Source organism: Neodiprion virginianus, chromosome 2 (assembly GCF_021901495.1).
Source record: "Neodiprion virginianus isolate iyNeoVirg1 chromosome 2, iyNeoVirg1.1, whole genome shotgun sequence".
Lineage (NCBI taxonomy): Eukaryota > Metazoa > Arthropoda > Insecta > Hymenoptera > Diprionidae > Neodiprion > Neodiprion virginianus.
In genome coordinates, this window is record NC_060878.1 from 36,735,685 (window position 1) to 36,756,406 (window position 20,722).

At 37.4% G+C, this 20,722-nt stretch overlaps 4 protein-coding genes across 5 annotated transcripts; 2 read left to right on the plus strand and 2 right to left on the minus strand.

Annotated features, from left to right (window-relative positions):
* Positions 1–2,847: 2,847 nt before the first annotated feature.
* Positions 2,848–4,622, plus strand: LOC124298176 (endonuclease III-like protein 1). Its single transcript, XM_046749852.1, has 2 exons — positions 2,848–3,858; positions 4,077–4,622. Exons 1-2 carry the CDS (start codon positions 3,313–3,315, stop codon positions 4,473–4,475), a joined length of 945 nt encoding a protein of 314 aa, XP_046605808.1. The 5' UTR covers positions 2,848–3,312; the 3' UTR covers positions 4,476–4,622.
* Positions 4,623–4,770: 148 nt separating this feature from the next.
* LOC124298177 (endonuclease III-like protein 1) lies at positions 4,771–6,984 on the plus strand. Its single transcript, XM_046749853.1, has 2 exons — positions 4,771–5,742; positions 5,839–6,984. Exons 1-2 carry the CDS (start codon positions 5,215–5,217, stop codon positions 6,235–6,237), a joined length of 927 nt encoding a protein of 308 aa, XP_046605809.1. The 5' UTR covers positions 4,771–5,214; the 3' UTR covers positions 6,238–6,984.
* On the minus strand, positions 6,745–8,471 carry LOC124298182 (translocon-associated protein subunit gamma). Its single transcript, XM_046749857.1, has 4 exons — positions 8,176–8,471; positions 7,424–7,551; positions 7,241–7,332; positions 6,745–7,070 (listed from the first exon to the last, which is right to left on the minus strand). The coding sequence occupies exons 1-4, from the start codon at positions 8,303–8,305 to the stop codon at positions 6,866–6,868; spliced, it is 555 nt and encodes a 184-aa protein (XP_046605813.1). The 5' UTR covers positions 8,306–8,471; the 3' UTR covers positions 6,745–6,865.
* A 2,004-nt stretch (positions 8,472–10,475) lies between these two features.
* On the minus strand, positions 10,476–20,490 carry LOC124298183 (troponin C, isoallergen Bla g 6.0301). Of its 2 annotated transcripts, none has more exons than XM_046749860.1 (6): positions 20,332–20,490; positions 18,302–18,332; positions 15,262–15,405; positions 13,853–13,972; positions 11,726–11,857; positions 10,476–11,063 (listed from the first exon to the last, which is right to left on the minus strand). In XM_046749860.1, exons 1-6 carry the CDS (start codon positions 20,332–20,334, stop codon positions 11,035–11,037), a joined length of 459 nt encoding a protein of 152 aa, XP_046605816.1. In that variant the 5' UTR covers positions 20,335–20,490; the 3' UTR covers positions 10,476–11,034. The 2 variants fall into 2 exon arrangements, with proteins under 2 accessions (XP_046605816.1, XP_046605815.1); XM_046749859.1 differs by having other exon boundaries at positions 20,311–20,481.
* Positions 20,491–20,722: the final 232 nt, after the last annotated feature.

Consider the following 20,722-nt stretch of genomic DNA (forward strand, 5'->3'; position numbering starts at 1 on the left):
ACTTTTCAACTATGCAAATTCATTTTAGCCAAATTCAGCAATTTTAATCCAACTCCATCAGATACACAAAAATAATGTTATCTAAATAGATGCATGCACCATAAACATACACCTGGTTAACTGTTAACAGCGTTAAAAACCTTTTCTTGATACAAACGATAGGAGAAATAGTCGAAAAAATTAATCAAAGGATGAAGATGTATAGTTATTCCTATATGCTGTACCTTATGTAATTTATGTAGACATGTTTAATACATAACTCATACTCAGCGCCGAATTTACCTATAGGGCCGATAGATTCGACCACTTTGAAGAGACGGTAAAGGCTACATCAACTGTTCAAGAATATGAAACAGAGAATAAGCGGATTAAGAAAAGAAAACTCAGAATAGATGAAAGCCCAAGTATTGAAAGTGGGCGAGATGACTTTCGGATAAATACATTTAACGTAATAGATGATAGTCTCAGTGCAGAATTGTAATGGCGCAGTTGGTATATGCAGAGCTTCATGAAAAATTCAGTTTTCTAGAACGGCTGAAGATATTATAAATTAAGGAAATAAGAGAATCTGCAGAAAAATTACTGGTAGCATTCAACGAAGATTTAGAAGATGGTATAGTGGAAGAATGTTTACACCTTCGCTTGCCCGACAACTGAAAAAGAATAGAAACGGAACGATTAGCACAATTATGGATCCCGTTTCTTTAGGTTGCCGAATTAAGCATGTTTTATTCCAATGCGGAAATCGTTCCAAAAATAACGGATTCTGGCCTCCGTACAAAAGTAATCGAATACGGCTGAGGTATACTATAAAACTATGGCTTTGTGTACACGAGACAGACATCATAGACAAGGCAAGTACAATGGACGCTAGATATAATACGTTATATGGCTCTGCCGCAGGGCCCGATGATCGGAAAATTGTCCGAAATGGCTAATTGGCAATCACGAGAGCCGTACACGGTGGGTGGTGACACACTGCAGCGCAGCGGGAGATGGGCCCAGCTGAAAAGTCGTCACCAGAAACCTCAAGGTTTTACTATCATAAAAAATAATTGACCTTCCCCGAAGAACGTTTAATTTGTATATGTTTCCGGTCACGTAAAGAGACTCCCCGCCGCGCAGTGCTCTTGATTTCGACACCAGCAGGGGTGCGATTAGCAGCTAGCCATTTCGGATAATTATCTCCCCTTCGGCCCTGCGACAGAGCCATAAACCTATAGCGTCCATTGTACTTTACTACTACATTCAAATACGTACTGGCTTGCCTATAAATGTCTGTACTTTCTATGTTAAAATGACTTTTATCCTGTCGTATTTATAAATTTATAAACAAATAATTCAATACATTCGTCAATCGATTTGCGTTTTATGGGTAGTGAACTAGTTCCGAGAAACGGCTGTCGAACTCACGGCTTGAACTAGACCTTCGACTAGACAGACCGGCGTCTACGCGTCATTACACGTGACTACTACTCTCTATTTCTCTATGCAAGGAATGGACGGGCGAAAAAAGAATTAGTATCGATGGCCAAAACTAGTTTAATTTGATATCAATCACTGTTGAGTGTGAAATTGTTATTCGTAGAAACTTGATTCTGAGATTTAATGAATGTTGGAATCGCTACTTCCAGAGTAATTAGAATTTGGAAAATAAAAGGAGTTGAACTTGATAGAGAATGAGTGAGAAATTGGCTTGCTGGAGTATGGAATAAAAGCATATTCGTGAGAGGTGGAATAGATCTACGTACTTGTAGAGAGCGGCGAGGAAAATATAGGTTCATCTTTAGTCAGCGTTGGCATCCATTGTGGAAATGCATACATTGTATGTCACGACTGTGGATGAGTTTCATTGAGCCTGCTGTAGCGGCTGACAATGTGCTCACGAGAGCCTCGCTGAAATTCTAAAACTCCAAAAGTGTTTACCCAGTAAACCAACACGAAATGAGCATGTTAAAAACGGAATTAAAACAAAACAATTGGAACTCAAAAGAATTGGCACACAGGTCTGTTGATTCTATTAAATTTGTTTTTATTTCATTTTTGACTGACACAATTCATTTCAATTCGCTTTGGTTTACTGGGTACAGCGAGTTGAGCAACGCGATCGATTTGCTGTTGACTGAATTAAATAGTTTTAATTTCTTTGCGAATTTTGGGCTATAGTTAATTACCCGTCGCGGCTTGAGCCGTTTCCAATATCATGTATTTGCCCATCTAAGCTTCTGGAAGTCAAGTTTTTCGAGATTTTCCAAAATTCTAAATTGAATTAGTTTGTTGGAACATTTTTCAAACAATTGGAATTAAAAATCAAGTATTTCAAAATTCTTCCAAAATATTTGCAGCTCAAAGTTACTACTTAAAAAACTCTGAAAAAATAAATTGAGTATCCTAGTGATGCTATTGGCGCCTGTAAAAGATTTGATATATTCATGTAAATATAAACGATACACGTTCATGTATTTGATTGACATTTACATTTCCGTTGTATAATTTCGGCGTAGATATTTCATGTACGGGATTTTTTCAATTTTTCAATTTCACGGTGACGAGGGTATGTTTGGAACATCTTGCACGCGATAAATGTTGGTTATGAAGAACTTCTTTTACCGGCGTGGTTAGTAGCTTGGTTAATGATACGTCAATGTAATATATCCAAGCCCGGCCAAACCCAGCAAACTGTCACAAAAATTAACCCAGGGTTATCAGTCTTTGTGTATCTTCAGTCAATGCTTCAGGGAAATCGATTCCGTAATTTCATTTTTCACGTTTCCCGCCATGCAAACATTCTGGTTAGTTTGCAAATTTGAGTCATCCAATCATAATGCTTGGATAGTGAAAAGTGAAATAGAATTGATCCCTAGAATTACTCGACTACGTGAGGACTTCTAGCATGTTTAGTTGGTCTATGAATTTTCCCGACGTATTCGAATCTCTAGAACATGCGTCAGAAATAGATCAAGGGAAGCTTCAGTTGTGTTTCGGCGAAACTTGAAAGTGTAAACACGATTCGATATTAGCAACTTGCAAATTAAATTTTTATATGTGAGGAATTGTGTCATGAGATGAGACTGAAAAATTTCTAAATCGATCAGGCTTTCCATCATCGTATTGTTATTAATCTGCGATTGCTGTGAATTTTTCATAGAGAATATTTGACGTAAATGGGCTATTAGATTTACCTTTGTTGTTTTCAATGATGATCCAATTGCAGCGTAGATAGTTTGGCGTCTCCTGTGTGTCAAAATAATTTGAGATTTTAGTTGGTTACCCCAGAAAATAAGCTTAAGCTATACGAAAAGAAATTACAAAATGAACAACAAGTTAAAGCTCGCTAATTTAGCTTCACCTAGGTACACTAGGTCGATGAAAAAAAAGATTGGTGAAATATTCAACCAGACAACAAACGTGTCAGAATATTTCCCCTATAATGTGAAAAAATCAGAACCTGCGAAAGCTGGCTCTAAGAAGCGGCCACCGATTAAGGTAGAGTACGAGAATCCACCTGAGGCAAAACCGAAAAAATTACCAAAAACAAAGAGGGCAAAACCTCCGATTAATGATGAATGGGAACCAGAACACTGGCAATCTATCCTAACAAATATTTATGAGATGCGTAAACATAGTACTGCTCCCGTGGATGAAATGGGATGCCACAAATGCAGCGATCCAAATGCTACTGCCTCTGATGCGAGGTTTCAGATTTTGATCGCACTCATGCTCAGCAGCCAAACCAAGGATCAAGTAACTCATGCAGCAATGGAGAAACTCAAGAGCCACGGCTGTACACCTGCAAACATCAAACTCACAGACAATGAAATATTGGGAAAACTAATTTATCCAGTTAGTTTTTGGAAGGTACGCAAGCAAATCATACTCCATCTTTTCATTTCCCCAATGTATCCCACAGCCTTTAAAAAAACTCTGTATAAAAATTCAATAATTTGGAGACACCAATGCAACAAGTAGACCTTTCGATATTACTCTAGCCGAGATTTACCGTATGGCTTCGTGCTGATCTTTATACCAATAAAAGGTTTTCACAAAATGATATTGACCTTGTTTCAATATTTCAGCGAAAAGTGGAATATATAAAAAAAACAACGGACATCCTGCTGGCACAGTATGCTGGGGATATTCCAAAGACGATAGAGGATTTATGCAAACTTCCCGGTGTTGGGCCCAAAATGGGTCATCTCTGCATGCAAATTGCATGGGGTGAAGTTTCCGGCATTGGAGTAGACACACATGTGCATCGTATATCCAACCGTCTTGGCTGGGTGCGTAAACCAACAAAAATACCAGAAGAAACTAGAGTTCAGCTAGAATCATGGCTCCCTAAAGACAAATGGGTAGAAGTGAACTACATTTTAGTAGGATTCGGTCAAGAAACCTGTCTCCCTTTAAGACCAAAATGCTCAGAGTGTTTAAACAAAAACATTTGTCCTTACGCTAAGAAGAATGGTGCAAAGTAAGGCTTTGAGTCGAGTTGTGAAAAGTGTTGAAAAGTTTTGTTTAAGATATTTGAATATTTAAGAACATTGTTTTCTTGTTCTATAATTTTTTTCTTCCACTTCTTGTGTTACTTGTGCTTATCTTTGAAAAAAGCTAGATTTACGAGATGCGTGGCAAAGTTTTCTAACACTTCTTTTTGTTGCATGATATATCAGGTAATTAAAATTTACTGCCAACCTGAAAATTATACCGTGACGTGTATTCAGATTAGCATGAGTCGGTTTAAAATATGGTGTACAAATGGTACAAATCAAGAAACTGATGCAATGGGCGTGCATGTTATATACGGTATATTTTTATAAATATAGGATCGACTGTACTGTGCTGAGCTCATTCCTTTGTATTAGAACAAAAAAACTCCAAGTCCTTTATCAAATTATTCCAGGTAAAAAAGTAATTGTCCAAAATGCGGTACAGTTTCAATAATTCGTCCCTTGTTTTACCGGTATCTTACCATCCCTCCCTAGGCCCTCCCCGGACCTTGTAATTCAACAAAGGTTTGTAGCCATATCATTGATTGCCCCCCCCCCCCCCCCCGTTCTATATAACATGTGAAATATTTGAATGGCCCTCAGGCCCTTGTATCCATTACTCAAATCACCGTCGCTCAAATATACGAGCATTCCAAATGGGCGTGCGAGCGTCAACGGTAATATTTAAAACGCCGTCATAACCTCAATTTTAATAACAAGACTAAAAATGAGCGTGAATTCGAAATTAAACATCTTAGCGTCGCCTAGGTACACTAGGGCGATGAAAAAGAAAGTCGGTGAAATATTAAATCCAACGTCCGAACGTTCACCAGACGGTGTAAAAGGAGCAGAAATGGTAAAAGCCGCGGTAAAAAAGCGGCCTCCGATTAAGGTCGAATACGAAAATTTGCACGGGAAAAAAATGAAAATATCCCCAACAACAGAAAGTAAAAAAACGTCAACCAGCGGCGGATGGGAACCGAAAGATTGGCGTGTTATTTTAGCAAACATTCAGGAAATGCGGAAAAATATCACTGCTCCTGGTGACGAAATAGAACGCCACGACGGCCCTCAGCCAAATGCTACTCTCAGGTTCCAAACTCTGATTGGTACGATGCTGAGCAGCCAAACCAAGCAAGAAATAACTCATGCAGCGATGAATAGACTCAGAGATCACGGTTGTACACCGGCTAATATTAAACGGACACCTGATGAAATATTAGGAAAATTAATACGTCCAGTTGGTCTCTGGAAGGTACATGAGATAACGGAACTAAATTACCTAATACTTGGAACTTCCGTTTGATGAAACTAATACTACTGCTACTTATCATTTGTCTTATCGTTTCAGCGAAAGGTGCTATATATAAAGAAGACAGTAGACATTTTGCTGGCAGAGTACGCAGGAGATATACCAAGGACTATTGATGATTTGTGCAAACTTCCTGGTGTTGGGCCCAAAGTGGGTCATCTCTGCATGCAATTAGCATGGGGTAAAGTTTGTGGAATTGTTGTAGACACGCATGTGCATCGTTTGTCTAATCGGCTTGGCTGGGTACAGAATCCAACAAAAATACCAGAAGAGACGAGAGCCCAGTTAGAATCATGGCTTCCGAAAGAGGAATGGTTTGACATAAACCGCACTCTAGTCGTGTTTGGTCAAACGATCTGTAACCCATTAAGACCAAAATGTATCGAGTGTTTGAACAAAGATATTTGTCCTTACAGTAAAAAGAATGGCATCAAATGATTTTCCTGGAACGGATAAAGAGAAGGGTCAGACAGGTGAACGTAATTAAGTTAGTAGGTACAAGAAGTGGTCCAAAGATTGAAGATTGCGATCTTTTATCATTTATTTTATATTTATATTTGAGCAGTTTATGCATTCACTTGCATGCTACTCAAACAGCAGCTGTTGAAGTACAATAAGAGTATATTCTAGATATGACGTTTTGCTGTTTCAAGTTGTTAGGAATCAGTATTACGTACTTTATAAAGTACTGTGACCTATTCAAGAAGTTTCGTACATTTCATTGTTGCTTTATTATCCTTGTTATTAGCAGTCAGATCACCTACACGAGGAATTGGTGCCATCTGTTACTTATCAAAGTATTTTTTTAAGTTCTTTATTTTTTTAGCAGTACTGTATCGTGAGTTACTGAGAAAATCCGACGTCATTCGTTATTATATTTTTCATAAATGGAGTTAGAATTGTACTATGGTGAAAAAGGTACGACGATAATAAAAATGCATATAATTTATTATAAATACGAATTCCTTTATTACATTTTGCTCATTCATTCAGATTAGAAACAGAACTTACTGGATATTTGAAAAGTCTTGTTTTAATATTTAATTATGAATAATCTCCATTAATTTTATGACAACGGTGTGCCAGTGGAAAGTAGGGCGAGAAGCCCACTGGCTGTACCAATGGAAATGGTGTAGTTTGCAGCTGGGGAGAATGTCCTTAAAATGTAGAATGATAAGAGAATAACTAGCGCTAGGAAAATCGCGTTGTTGTAGAATATGGAAAACGTTGTTGCCTCGTAATCAGCCACTTCGTTTTTCTTCCATAATATCCTGTAGAAAAAATATTACGATGTGTTTATAATATGGGTTAAAAATTCATAGTTGATGATTTCAATTTTTTGACAAAAGTGCATTTACAATGCTGTTTGATAGATAATTTCAGATAGATGATTATAAATATTCTTTCTATTTAGTTTGGACTAGCTCAAAATCACGCTTACCTCTCATCCTTCTCCTTCTTGCTCATCTTCTTGTCTTCAGCCAGTTTCCTGTTCATTTCCCTTGTGACTGCATCTTCGCGCTTTACAGCAATCTGTCATATAAAGTAAAGGGAATTCTTAGTAGTACGAAATGGATAGATCAATTCAGTAATGAGAGATTAGTGCTGGAGGATTTAGACTTACTTTGTGTTTTAAAACAAATTTAGTATTTTTGTAAGCTAGAGCGACGAGGTACGTGCTGGCGATTGTCACCAAGACGAAGGAGATCAAGCTAGAGTATAAATCGATGAGATGAATTCTCCAGAAGAGCCCTGTAATTAAATCAAATTTTAAATTAACAATCAAGTAATGATGTATTCTCCTTTAAAGTAGTTACAAGATAGCTTCTACGAATTTAGCAATACAAGCTCGAAAGTTTTGTTTTTCATCGCTACACATGATATTTTCAAAGTTTGTGTAATAATGAAATGACATGATTTGTTTTTCATACTTTCAATAATTTCAAGTGTCTAATGCCCCACTTTGTGTTAGAGCATTCATCAACAGTGTCTCATAATTAGCGGCTTCAATGAAGAAAGTAACTGTACCGACACCCAGTGCATGGTAGCTCGGGGAATTTTTTAGATTTTACCAAACTGTCAAGTTTTTGTATGAGGTTTGAAGACATTTATCTAACATCCTATGATTATTGGTCGCAAGGCGATTTCAGCGCATATTGTATTTTGCAGAAATGTGTACTTAAATTTTGTAAATCTGGATTGGTTTATCGTGGTTGAAAAGGTTACAATGTGATAATTGATAACGAAAATAAATTTATATATGATATAGAATCCTCAAAAAGAGCGATACGGTACAACAGAAATGTGTTTCTTCTTTGCCGCATGGTAGTTTAATTGGAAATGCATCAAGTAAGTATATTGTCAGATTTAACTTACAGATGGGAATAGCGGATACGATGAAAGCATTTCCGTAAAAAAGGGCAGACGACTTTGTAGATACATTCCTGGAGAAATCTTGGAGAAGTAGTTCCTCTTCCTTGGTAAATGCTTTCGATTTCCCAGACATTTTCAATGTTAGTTTGTTTCAGATAATTCTTAATTCAGTAGAAATGCTAACTGCACGCAACTCGCCTACATTCACTGTGTGTTTGGTAACTGGCGACGTTTGCGCCGAGAGCTGTTTTGCGCATGCGCCAATTCTGCCGTGTGGAAGCGAAGCTGGCGACGTGTCAGCCGACCACGAGTCACCAGACACGAAATACAGTACATACGCGTCGTGTGGTTCGATCCCGTTCCACAGATTGAGAAGTAAAAAGCAACAAATAAAAGCCCTCTCCGAACTTTCTCTACTCGTCACCAGGTGTGACTGTTAATCCGAGCCACGGAGATAGAAAGAATCAGTCGGAGACGAATATTCGATCCAGCAACGCACCTAGAATCGTATAGAATCGCTGCCAAAATACATTTGTGATTTACTACAATTTGTCACGAGAAAGGTGGCATTGTTCACAGCGAGAAAACGAGGTCTTCCGGTTAAGCGGTAGTTGCGGGAAAAATTAAATTCAAACGACCGAGCGTACGGTAGCCACCGTATAGGGCTCAACCTATTTTATGCGCGCGAGATTTAAACATTAAGACCTTTTGTTAAAGTTGTATATGCTTTCATTAATAAGTTCATTAAGTTTCATTGATAAAAGCAAACAAACCGCGGTTGGATACCATCCATGGTGACGACATTTGACAAGTTACGAAAATTATGTCACAGGTGTCGCCTGTCATTCCACTAATTCATTTTTTGCCGCGCTGAAAAGCGCGATCCTCTATCCAGTGTAGTTATACATATATCGGTGGTCTCGAGTGCCGCGTGCGGCGTGGCGTAATTCAGCGTCATTACTCATTCGCTCTTCAGCAGCCGAAGTGGAGATACGGGCGTCTCCGGTGAGATCGCACTAGTCAACCTGTCTAACCTAATTTGATAAGGTTTTTTGCGGGTCGATTTCGCAAACGATGTATGAAAAAGTAAAGCAATTTTGATCTGCTGAAATATCAGCTCTTCGGTAAATTTGCTTACTAATAAACAAGTCTTCAAGTTTGACCGCACCTTTTGCGCGTCGACTTGATACTCTTCGGTACTGAAAGAAAGTGGGGCATTTGCAAGCCGTCGCTCAATGCGCAGGGATAAAAATCGCGGACTTATATAGTGATAGTGTCGTAAATATCGTTGTATTATTTTTTATGTCAAATATTCACTGCAATAGTCCTGGGTGGAAAATTGACGTTGATTCAAGAAATATACTCTTCTTTTTTATCAATAGAAACAATCGAGTCAAAGACTGTTGCCGCAAATGTCATGTCGGGCGAGATGTAGATTTTTTCAGTGTACGCATTGGATTGTGCTAAGCGTACGGTGGTCAGTTTCATCCGAACAATATTTTCCCCACTTTCACTAATTACAGTCTTTTCTTATTTTAAGTCAATTACTTTTTTTTTGTCTCTAATCAATTCTCATTCGCTGTACTGACAAGAACAAAACTTTGTATCTTGGAATCTATTTGTTTCAATATTCATTAGCAGATGATTTATTACTCGATGAATAAATTATTTTTCTTGTTTCTTATTTCGATGAAAGTGATCTATCGATGGTTGATAGACTGAATATTTTTCTTGGGTCTAACATAGTTCTTTGAGTGCAATTTATATGTACGTAATCCTCATCTCACTAATTATTTTTTTTTGTTTCAGCTTTGATTCTCTGATTATTCGATACTCTTCCGGTTTCCAAATTAAAATTAGTCAAATATCACTCTGGTCACAGTGATTAGATATCATGCGCTTGCCGTGGCTTCACCTTTATTTGCAAAGTTTTTTTTATGACTTTCACTTTGGTTGAAAGCAAAGTTTCCTTTCACAAATGGTTCGTTTATTTTTAACCGGGCTGCAGAATGCGGTAAATCTTTTGTTTCATGGTGATGGCAATTGTTTTTCGTCTTCAATTTCGTCACGATAATTACTATATCTTCTTTCGAGAGGGTGAATGCCAATGTGCTATACCGTTTGACGTTTTTGCCTTCGCTTTATCAGTTTTCAATATAATAATGTATAAATTGTGAAATGAAAACGTGCACATATATCTAAACTCGAGCACTAAACAATCTTCGCACATCGATAATATGAACAAGTTTTCGATCATCTTTTATTTAGTTTGACGTGTATGTAGCGTCATATTTAAGATTTGATACGTTTTTAGTAAATTTTATTTATTACAATGGAAACTGCTCACCAAAAATTTGGCAGATTAATATATAATATATATTATATAATACATATTATGCGGTGATGTACGTTTGTTCAACGTGCTTACAGGCGTATAATATTGTTTAGTTCATTCGTAGCAAATATATAACTCATTGTGTCTGTTAAAAACGTGTATAGATTTGTTGATTGGAAATGTACCGTGCGTAATGGTCTCATACATGTCCCAGAAACAGTAATTCAACACTCAATTCCAATGCTTCAGAATTTTGAATTCAGTTTTTACTTCGTTTTCTTTTCTCTAAAAAACAGTAGACGCGTCATGACGTATTAAAATTAAATTAACGTTGCGGCAGACATAAATATACAATTAAAGTTATAGGTATAAATATATTTCATCGATTATAAATTGAAGAAGAAAAAAAAAAAAATAACAGGTTGTAAATTAGTCGATTATGCGTCTTCCGAGGCACTCGCTCCCATTGATCAGTTGAGTCTTGCACAAATATAAAAGGATGTTGCCTGCGTTGTGCTTAGGTACATTTATTCTCCGGTCATCATCTCCATGAATTCTGAGGAAAAAAAAATTGGCCGTTATTCAGTGTATTTTTGAATAAAAAACTGTGGTGCAACAGCTGTTTTTATTGTACAATAAACGAATGATACGATATTTTGTATTTTAAATTTAATAACTGTAACCGCGGAGACAGAAATCAGTAGTCAGGTGGCAGCTGAAAACATTAAAGGAACAAATGGATCGTTCGATGCTCCGTCAACCGTGAATTTACTTGGAAGTAGTTTACGCGCAGGGGTGTATTAGTGGGAATGACGCGATCCGAAAGATCGTTTGGTTTTAATAAGGTCTTTCAATCATTCCGGTTACGCCAGATGCGACGGTGTATAAATAATCCCGAGCTATTCGACATAGAAATAGTTTTAGTTTCTGTGTTCTAGACGACGCGTGGCTTTCATGGTTCTCCGCTCTAACTTTCGAAATAGCACGGCCAACGACTTCGTGTATTTCAGCCAGGATTTGTTCCTTCAACTTCCCGTGACTGCAGCACAGCTGACCTACTTGCTGTGTCTCGAATCAATTCGGAGATTGCAATTGATGACTAAAAATTTATCACAAGAAAAAAAGTCGTTTAAAATTTATCGTCGAGGAAACATCATCCCGGAAATAAGTTTTGCGTTCAAACCATGATCGCATTGAATCCAGTCGTGACTCTCTTACCATCAAAATCTACCGTTCCGGATCCGTCAGAGTCAATTTCCTCGATCATGATGTCCAGTTCCTCATCCGTCAACTGGTCATCGAGTTCCCGAAGAATTTCGCGCAGACACGAGGTGGGAATGTATCCGTTACCTGAAAAATAAATTACAAAATAAAAGGTATTCTCCGTCAGTTCACTGAACTTACATGATGGAAAAAGAGTTTTTTAAATATATTGCACACTTATCACAATTGTATTAACAGACAGCTGGTCTGTAATAAATACAAACGAGTAGTTATTGAAAAATGGTGAGAACATATCATCCCGTCTGCAGGATAAGTAGCCACAATTTGTCAACAGATTTATTACGGTCGAGGTCTAAACAGCAGAAACTAAGGTCGATTGGACAGCCAATTAATACATGGAAAAAACGTATAATTTTCTGTCTAATAGGTTAAATAATTATTTTCGAAACGAATTTGCTTGAGAAGGATAACCACCTCGCGTTTCTTTTATTGAAGCCAAAATTCTAGTGTCTGTGTCAGCTGTAATTTATGTTTCAACAGCTGCTGCGGTGGCAAGCCTCGTTAATTTTTTAGTCGTGCAGTTGAATAACTATATGTATGACATGTGTAATGCATCGTATATTACAGCTTATAGGTCTAATACGAATTGATGATTTGCCGCGAATCGAAAAATAACAAAAACGGTAAATCGTGTAAAAGACGTTTGTGATGCAATCGTGGGAGCGACGGCTGATGGATAATGGGCCTTGGCTTGTCAAGATTTAGCGTAAGCTCGTAAAACTATAATTCATTATGCTGCTGGATGCGGTTAACGTCGCAGGCGGTGGTTGGCTGCTGGACGATAATATATTATCCCTCTTTCTCCGCGAAATCGTCCCGTCCCGCTTGATGCGGTAAACAAGATAAGCTTTTAACTTCTCGTATTCCAAGAACTTGCAGAGCTATTCGCAGAGCCGTTATTATACGCTGGGAAATCGCGAATTCAACCTGCGCTTTTCGCTAATGCATTGCACAACTGGGCTGGCTGGCTACAGCTGACTTTATTTCAAAGAGGAGAAAAAAAAAAAGCAAATATCAATGCCGGTGAGAAAAGTAGGAAAGTGGAAAAAGGAGAGCAATGGGACGATCGAAAATAAGAAATGTAGCCAAAAAAATTTTGAAACTTCTCCGTATCGAAAACGAAGCGTACGCTGCAAGGATTCCGTGCAACTCGACTAAACAGCCGTGTTCAAAATAACGTGTGTATGTAGACAATACGTTGCTATAATTAGAGTCTGGTGTTTCATCACAAGAGTGAAAGCTCCGTTTTGAGTTGTAGGAAAAGAAAAAAATCAGATCAGATTTCTATCGGGTAAAAATACGCATGTTTGCCGTCAATCTGATAATACTGAGAAAATTCATTACGCGGCGTATATAGGTTCATATTTCAAGAACAGAAATGGTCCAAGAAGCTTAAGAGTTGGCATATTGTCAAATTTGAACTGGCATATGACCAAATAAAAACTTGAGCCCGGATAATTGATATCAGAAAATATGGCCATGCTGTGGCTAAGATTTATGACCTCTAGTTGGTCAGTTTGTTCGATGAGGAAGCGGTTTCGAGCTCACAGTCGCATGAATTTGTCGATCCATTCCGGGAACCAAATCTTAAATCGTTTTAAAATCTTTTCCTCATTTCAACGTTTTTAATGTATAAGACTAGTTCTGTTTTCTATAATATATCTATCTCCACTACCTACGCGCGAAATTGGGCTACAGTCCAATTCAGACTCAAACATTCGATAGACTCAAAGGAAATAGGTGAAGATGAAAAAAGTAGTCGGTAATATTATTCAGACTTTTCAACACGCTTTTTGAATGCTGCTGAAATTTAAGTAACATTGATCGATCGCGTTATATAGATTTGTTGAACGATATGATGTATCGGCTACGCTAAAGCTCTATAAATTCATATTCGTCATACAGATTTACACTAAGTGTATATTACATTATATAGTTTCATTTTTCACATAATTATGATTATTTACATTGAAAAATTGCTCATGTCGCTTTACGCCCTGACGATCTATGATGTACACTTAATTTTGAACCTCTTTATGTAATGCGATTTGTTTTTCTCACCCTCTTTGTCGTAAAGCCTGAAAGCTTCTCTCAGTTCCTTTTCCAGAGCTTCCGCATCTTCCTCAACGATGAATTTGGCAGCCAACGTCACGAACTCTTCAAACTCGAGGCGTCCAGATTCTAGAAACAGGTTATATGAAAGAAGGAGAAAAAAAATTTGGATTCTCTATTTGCAGCAGTCTGCTTATGCATAAATCATTATAGCTCAGCAGATATATTACTCACACATCGCTGTAATTTATTCTTTATTTATTATTTTACGAACTGGAAGTTACAACGTTATAAATTACATAACAGTGTTTGATGCTCTGCTGCATGAAGTCAATTTTCTATTATACGCAACAGGGCATACCCGCGAAACGTTGTGACGTCAGAAAAAGAAGACCCCTTTCGCAACTTGCGGTCTTGTATATTCAATATAATTGTTTGAAAATAGACGAAACGCTGCTGTCTGTTTCTTTCAAGAAATTCTAAAACAGTGGCGAAAGCTTTATAGTCAGAATAACAGCAAAGAAATATAAATGTGAAAATCAGACTACAGATGGTAAAGGAAGAATGAAGAAACCGAGAATTGAGTTCAACGTGGCGACGACGTCTAAGAAAACGTCACATTTTGAGACTTTGGGTAGGCTTTCTTTTATTCAATGCTATATTCGTCAGTGATCTGATTTTTATTTACTTCTTTATTGCCTGCAGGCTTACGAGCTCGAAAGTAAATTTCCATGGTTTTACGGATCAAGAATAAAATTTATTTCGAAATAACGAAGTTCGCTCGAACGTCAAACCGGCAAAAAAAAAAAAAAAACGAAACACCCACGTATATTCGTTTCCACAACGTCTAGTCGTTTGAAATCTGATATTCCGATCTCTTCTATTCTTGCGTTCTACGCCTCCGATCGCATTTTATGTACTTATGCTCTATAGATATTAGACCATAGAATTTTCGCAGAAACGGGTAAAATGTACAGAGTTCAATAAAGCTGTGCCAAATTTACGACGACTTGGAGTTGATTCCGCGTGGCGTCTAAACGGTGTCTAATGTGTGCCAAAATCACAAATATTTATACGCTTTTCATCTCTCTAAAAAGAAAGAATAAAAAAATTATTTTGCGTATTATTATTTTTCACGTCTTTCACTTGACTTTTTCGCTAACTTTTTCTTCTGCGCACCAGCTATAATATTTACCGGTTTATTATCTCTGGAAATACTGTGCAGCCTTGGCAACTTTTCAGATTATGAGAGACAGATGTGCCCATGTATAATACAGATTCTCCATTCATGGAAAAATTTTTCCGAAGACTCGTATGCGTGGTTTTTTCTCCTTGAGAATTTCTTTCTTTTCATTAGTATATATTTAAATAGCTACACTTTAAGGTCGGGATCTTAAACGGGAAATGTAAATACATACTGTCGGCGTCAACTTCATCGATCAGCTCGTCCAGAATTTTTTTGTTGAAGGGCTGTCCCATTAGTCGAAGAATATCTGCTACCAGATCGGTGGGAATGCTTCCGCTCTTTTCACGGTCAAAACTGTCGAACGCCTTGCGCAGAACTGAAAGATGAAGTGCAACAATTATGAATATTATGATCTTACGTTTACATGGTGTTAAAACTAAAAGATAATATTACAGACGAAATTTATTTAAAAATTATAATTTTACGTAACAGTACGCCAATTATAATTACGCGGGAATTCTTATACTTGCATATCCGTAGTATTGTATTCAATGCAGAGACAGATATAATGGTAAAAGATTCATTCCCCTTTTATTTCGAATATTTTGGGTTGATTTAAACAAGTTTTTACTACACTCGACGAGAAGAAATGTTTGGTTTTTACCCATTTGGCATTAAACATGTGTTCGAGTTTCAATTGCTTTTGAATCCATTGAGGGGATCTGTCAATGGTTTGGAATTGCAGAAAATTCGTTCACTTTTCAATTTTCTGTGCATCGCCTGTCTGAAATCTCTAATTTTTGTATAACTCATATATATTAAAGTTTTTGAGTCCCAACATACTCAATTCTGTATCGAATTGTAAGCTCCATGTAACACAACGCCGCAAATTCAGCTGCACTTGTAACTACCGAGTGTTAATGCCCCCTGGGTTATACCCCGTATTTCTGGCACGAGCTGTTTGTTTGCTTCCGTGAGTAATGATGCCATCCCGACTTAGCATATATCGTTTATTTATCTTAGTTACTAATCCGATATTCGCTCATTGGATAACCCCGCTGGGAGCGTAACTATGTATTATGTATATCTATATTACTCCGAGCATATTGACCCCCAATTGTGAGACGCTATGTAATGAAATCAAGAAATTACAATTTTTCATAACGATTTCCCTATTCTCTCGTCTATGATTGATTCATAGAGTCCCGAATAGCGTAGGTTAGCTCCAGCTCAATTTTATTAGCGTGTTTGTAACAGATCTGAGAGGGGAATTCATACGCTGTCATAAATTCAACATGGCCGCCGGTGACACGGGCCACTTGAAATTTTATTTTGACTTCCTGGCCATTTCTGGCCCTCGTCAATGATTAAAATCTATCTAACGTTGGACAAAATGACGGCAAGAATAGTTTTACCATAATTCCACCGTCGACGAGTGCCCAGGAAGTGAGAGTTTGATTAACCAAACCAGCACTCGTCTTACATATCTTTTCACACGCGCATTGCTCGGGTCGAAACATTATTTGATACACGAATTGATACGCTGTCACAAGTTCAATATGGCTACCGTAGACACGGGTCGTTTCAAATTTTATTTCGACTGTCTGATCGTTTTCATCTTTCGTAAATTACAGAACCCTTGTTAACACAGGACAAATTAACGGCAAGAACAGTTTCATCGTAAATTAGCAATTAACGAATGCTTTGAAAGTAAAAATTTGACGTCTTGAACAATCACTCGTCTCGCATATCTTTTTACACGGGCATTGGGGCTATTTTTTCGAAGCTGTCTTCTATTTTGGTGCTTCGCATTGTCTGATTAATCGTTACTTGATACCTTGCCACACCTTGGGCAGATTTGTACCACACTTTAGTCTGCAGTACGGCTGTGATGGAGGGGGGGGGGGGGGGGGGGGGGAGAATATATAGGAACATTCGAGACGCCCACTCTATACTTAGCCAGGCAGCTGCCGCTAATCGAATCAAACTTAAATAAACTCTCTCAGAATCGAGAGAGAAAGAGGAGCTCGGCTAGCTGGAGGGGAAAGGAAGGAGGACAGGGGTGCAAAACTGAGAACCGTACAGTCGTATTTCTTTTGCCTCGATTCCAATGAAGATTCGATTCTTTCTTGAAGGCCTTACGAACATAGTGCGAAAGAAAAGGAAAAGTTTCGGTGTACAATTAAGTTTGTTAAATATACGTATATTCCGTAAGTGGGTTAGATTGTCGCAATGTTCATTAATTTTCAATATCATCATTTCTAATTTTTATTTAATATTTGTCTAAGATTAATTTCGGTCGGGCATATTTAAAGACCTGAAATGAATGGAAGAACGAGGGGCTAATTTGGAGAGCTTGTTCTTCCTTTCGTAAAAAAGTGTGAAACCCAATAACCTCAACGAATACAATATTTTATAATCTAATGAGTAAGGAAAAACCTGATGCAGACTGGCATCTACTGCAGAAGCTGTTTCGTCTGTTATTCGAAGCTTGTATTTTTTTTTTTTTTTTTGATCATCTTTATAAATAGACGGATATATACTGCGAGGATTGGATCCCGCGAACTACGTGTAAGCATTTCAAAGACTTCACCGTTCACGCATGTATTTTTTGAGATCGTAGTTCATCCTTCTTTGTAGGTCTGTTTATATCACGTCAGTTAAACATTGTTTGGACATTTTTGATTACGAAATTATGACTAAATTTGGCGCTGTTCTGGGAAAATTATTTTTGTTAAGTGTGATAATTTAAAATAAATAAAAGGACAGAAAAGAAACGACGTGAACGATTTTCTTCTACCTATAAGCAAATCACCAAGCGGTCTAAGCTTGGCGTTAAGCATTGCCCGGGTACTAAAACGTTCTAATTATAAATTATGTGTACGCATACGGATTCACGTAAGGTAGGGTAGCCTGCACTTGGCGCTTAAAGATGCGCTCCGAGACTTACGAGGGTTAAAAGCCTTAAACTGTTTGTTATAAATATATCCACATGTAGTTTCGGTCTGAAATTTGGCACTCGGAAAGCATCGGTAGGTGGGAGAATCGCTGGATACTTGTTACTCAATACATTGCAGCTGTTGCCCAGGTTTCGTGAAATATGTTTCGAAAATTGGTGTGGCGCTTACCGAATTTCGCTGACTGTGAAATTTATTATTCGGAGAATTCTAGATCGTTTTGTCGCAACTATCGTGAAAGTGAAATCAACGGGAATTCTGAGAACGGAGTAATTGGTACACTTTTTTCTAGCTTTCTGTCGGATGTATAATTACCTGCGATTTGTTCTGGGGGCAGCTCATCGGCCTGAAAACAATTTAAAATAGGTGTTAACCAGGCTTGAATTTTCGAAATTTTCTAACCATCATGTAGGACGTAACGAGTTTTTGAAGACGGCACAAACTGTAGGAATGATTGCAAACGAAATTTATTTATTTGTTTATTTACTTTTCTCCACAGCAACAACATACGGATACAGTGCCAAAAATTTCTACGAAGTGTAAAAAAACAACCTGTTGAGCAGTCTCAGAGGCAATTTTCAAACTAAAATTATAGACTCGGTCAACAACGGGTCGCTATTGCATCACTTGTACTTTTTAAGATTTAAGTTTTAATTCAAATGATTAACTAATAGCGACGATTCACATTGGGATCTTTAAGCTCTGCCATAAAACCACACATAATTACACAATTCATGGTTGCGCAGTGATAGGTAATGTAAAAAGTGAACGGACGGGTGTTTTCAAAATCAAGTTACGCTACGAGACTGAAGGGGTCAACGACCCGATGATTGGTCCGATAAAAAAATGAGGGAAGTATTTCAAATTTTACGAAAATTTCATAAAATCAATTTCAGTTACGTAAAATTCTATTGATATCTCTCAAGCCCAATGAAATACAATTTCCGTCATTTTTTGTACGCGTCAACCCCTCGGGTTTGGTTTATCTACAACGAGTTTTACGACATGCAAAAAACAATTACAAGCATCAAATTAGCTGCATACTCAAATTTCAAAGTAATCGTTTTCTCATGCTTCCACTAAAAATTATATCTGCAATGAAACTTTCGCAAGTGATGTACTTATCAGAATCCACAAAGGTAATGTGCAAATTGGTATAATGGATTACAGAAATTCTGATTCAAATTATTATCCTTTCCTTTTTTTAATCACTGCCGAACGACTTTTGCTAATTAAATTATGCGCAGATGTTTGCATGTTTGCGAAGTTACATATTCAAAATACATAGGCTCCACACCTCGGACGCTCAATTTGAAATATCGATTTTGTGACATGAACACAGTTTATTTCGCCACATTTTAACACTTGGATACCATTTTGCACGTCTTATCTTCATTGACGACACAACTAAACATGAAGCATATGTCATGAGAGATGTATGAGTTATTTTTTACACATATTTTGTTAGTGAAACAAATCAAACTGGTGCATTTTCGTGCAATTCATACACATCTTGACAGTCGAACGGAGAAGTGCAGATATGAAAAGTCTCGTGAAATTAAAATTCACAAATAACAATTGGAGAAAAAGGCCTGATTGTTTTCACCGAATTAAAAATTGTGATTATTATTTATTTTATGGTATTAATGTACCGAGGTTGCACATACATTGATTTGACAAGTGTTGTAAAATTTATAATTTTTATTAATTTACACTTCTCAATAGCTGATATGATACGATGAAAATGAAAGTATGATTTAAATATAATTTCAATACGTGGTACAGTCTAGACTAATTGGAATCAGGATGTACTGTACCGGACCAGTATTTTTTATAAATGGACAGGCAGGAGCCAAGGAGCAAATATCTCAGGATAAACGCTTATGAGCGCCAGAGGAAAGTGACGAAGACGCGAGCGTCAGATTAAAAAAAGGAGTTTCAAATTCAGAAAAGTAAAAAATCACTCACGTGTTTGTAAAAAAATATGCGAAATATTCTAGCGAAAGTCATTATATGTTTGGAACATAGAGGGATCAAAATTTTATTTTCAAATCACCCCGAATAAATAAGTAAAAATAAAGTCAATTACAGTATTACAGATTAGAAAAAAAAATAATCATAAACAATAAGTAAATAAATAATGTAATATACAGAGAATACGCAAGTAAGAAAACATCAAGTAAATGCGTGTTGCACATTCCACGTGAGTATATATAAAGTAGTAATGAAAAATGAAAAACGAACTATAAAATAAAAAATGTGTTAAAAAATAATATTGAAAAAAATTTAGGTATTTTGGTTTACCGCAGGGAGGGCCGACTTACAATATCTTCAATTGAACATACCATGGTGGCGGTAAATTATTACAGAGAGATACACTGAGATCGTATGAGAGAACAAACTGTCGCAGCGGTCCTTCCTGGTCAATGACGGAACTAAACTGCCTCGGGATGTTCAACTGAAGAAGCGCGAGAAAGAACTTGAGGTAATATCCCTGCGAGGGGCTGGTTGTATAGCGGTTGCGCGTTCTGCATCCGAACAGCATCAGCTGCTGCAACATTTTTCCCTACCCCCCTTCGGTTCGTCCCGGGGTTGGCCAATGGAAGAGTTCTTGAAAACGGTAGCAACGCAACCAGCGCGACCAGGAGAACCCATGATACGTACGTCTGGGATCGCGCAAGCGCTCCTTTCGCTCTCTCGGACGTAAATCCAAAATGTGAAACCAGGGGAAAAGCC

What these genes read in the sequence shown, in the direction of transcription:
- LOC124298176 (XM_046749852.1), top strand. Translation starts at nt 3,313, where the DNA reads ATGAACAACAAGTTAAAGCTCGCTAATTTAGCTTCACCTAGGTACACT. An exon ending in ATCCAGTTAGTTTTTGGAAG is followed by an intron (nt 3,859 to 4,076) that starts GTACGCAAGCAA and finishes TCAATATTTCAG; the next exon opens with CGAAAAGTGGAATATATAAA.
- LOC124298177 (XM_046749853.1), top strand. Translation starts at nt 5,215, where the DNA reads ATGAGCGTGAATTCGAAATTAAACATCTTAGCGTCGCCTAGGTACACT. An exon ending in GTCCAGTTGGTCTCTGGAAG is followed by an intron (nt 5,743 to 5,838) that starts GTACATGAGATA and finishes TTATCGTTTCAG; the next exon opens with CGAAAGGTGCTATATATAAA.
- LOC124298182 (XM_046749857.1), bottom strand. Translation starts at nt 8,305, where the DNA reads ATGTCTGGGAAATCGAAAGCATTTACCAAGGAAGAGGAACTACTTCTC. An exon ending in AATTTGTTTTAAAACACAAA is followed by an intron (nt 7,333 to 7,423) that starts GTAAGTCTAAAT and finishes TTTATATGACAG; the next exon opens with ATTGCTGTAAAGCGCGAAGA. An exon ending in AAGAAGGAGAAGGATGAGAG is followed by an intron (nt 7,071 to 7,240) that starts GTAAGCGTGATT and finishes TTTTTTCTACAG; the next exon opens with GATATTATGGAAGAAAAACG.
- LOC124298183 (XM_046749859.1), bottom strand. Translation starts at nt 20,334, where the DNA reads ATGGTATGTTCAATTGAAGATATT. An exon ending in GCCCCCAGAACAAATCGCAG is followed by an intron (nt 15,406 to 18,301) that starts GTAATTATACAT and finishes TTCATCTTTCAG; the next exon opens with TTCTGCGCAAGGCGTTCGAC. An exon ending in CAGGCTTTACGACAAAGAGG is followed by an intron (nt 11,858 to 13,852) that starts GTGAGAAAAACA and finishes TTTATTTTTCAG; the next exon opens with GTAACGGATACATTCCCACC.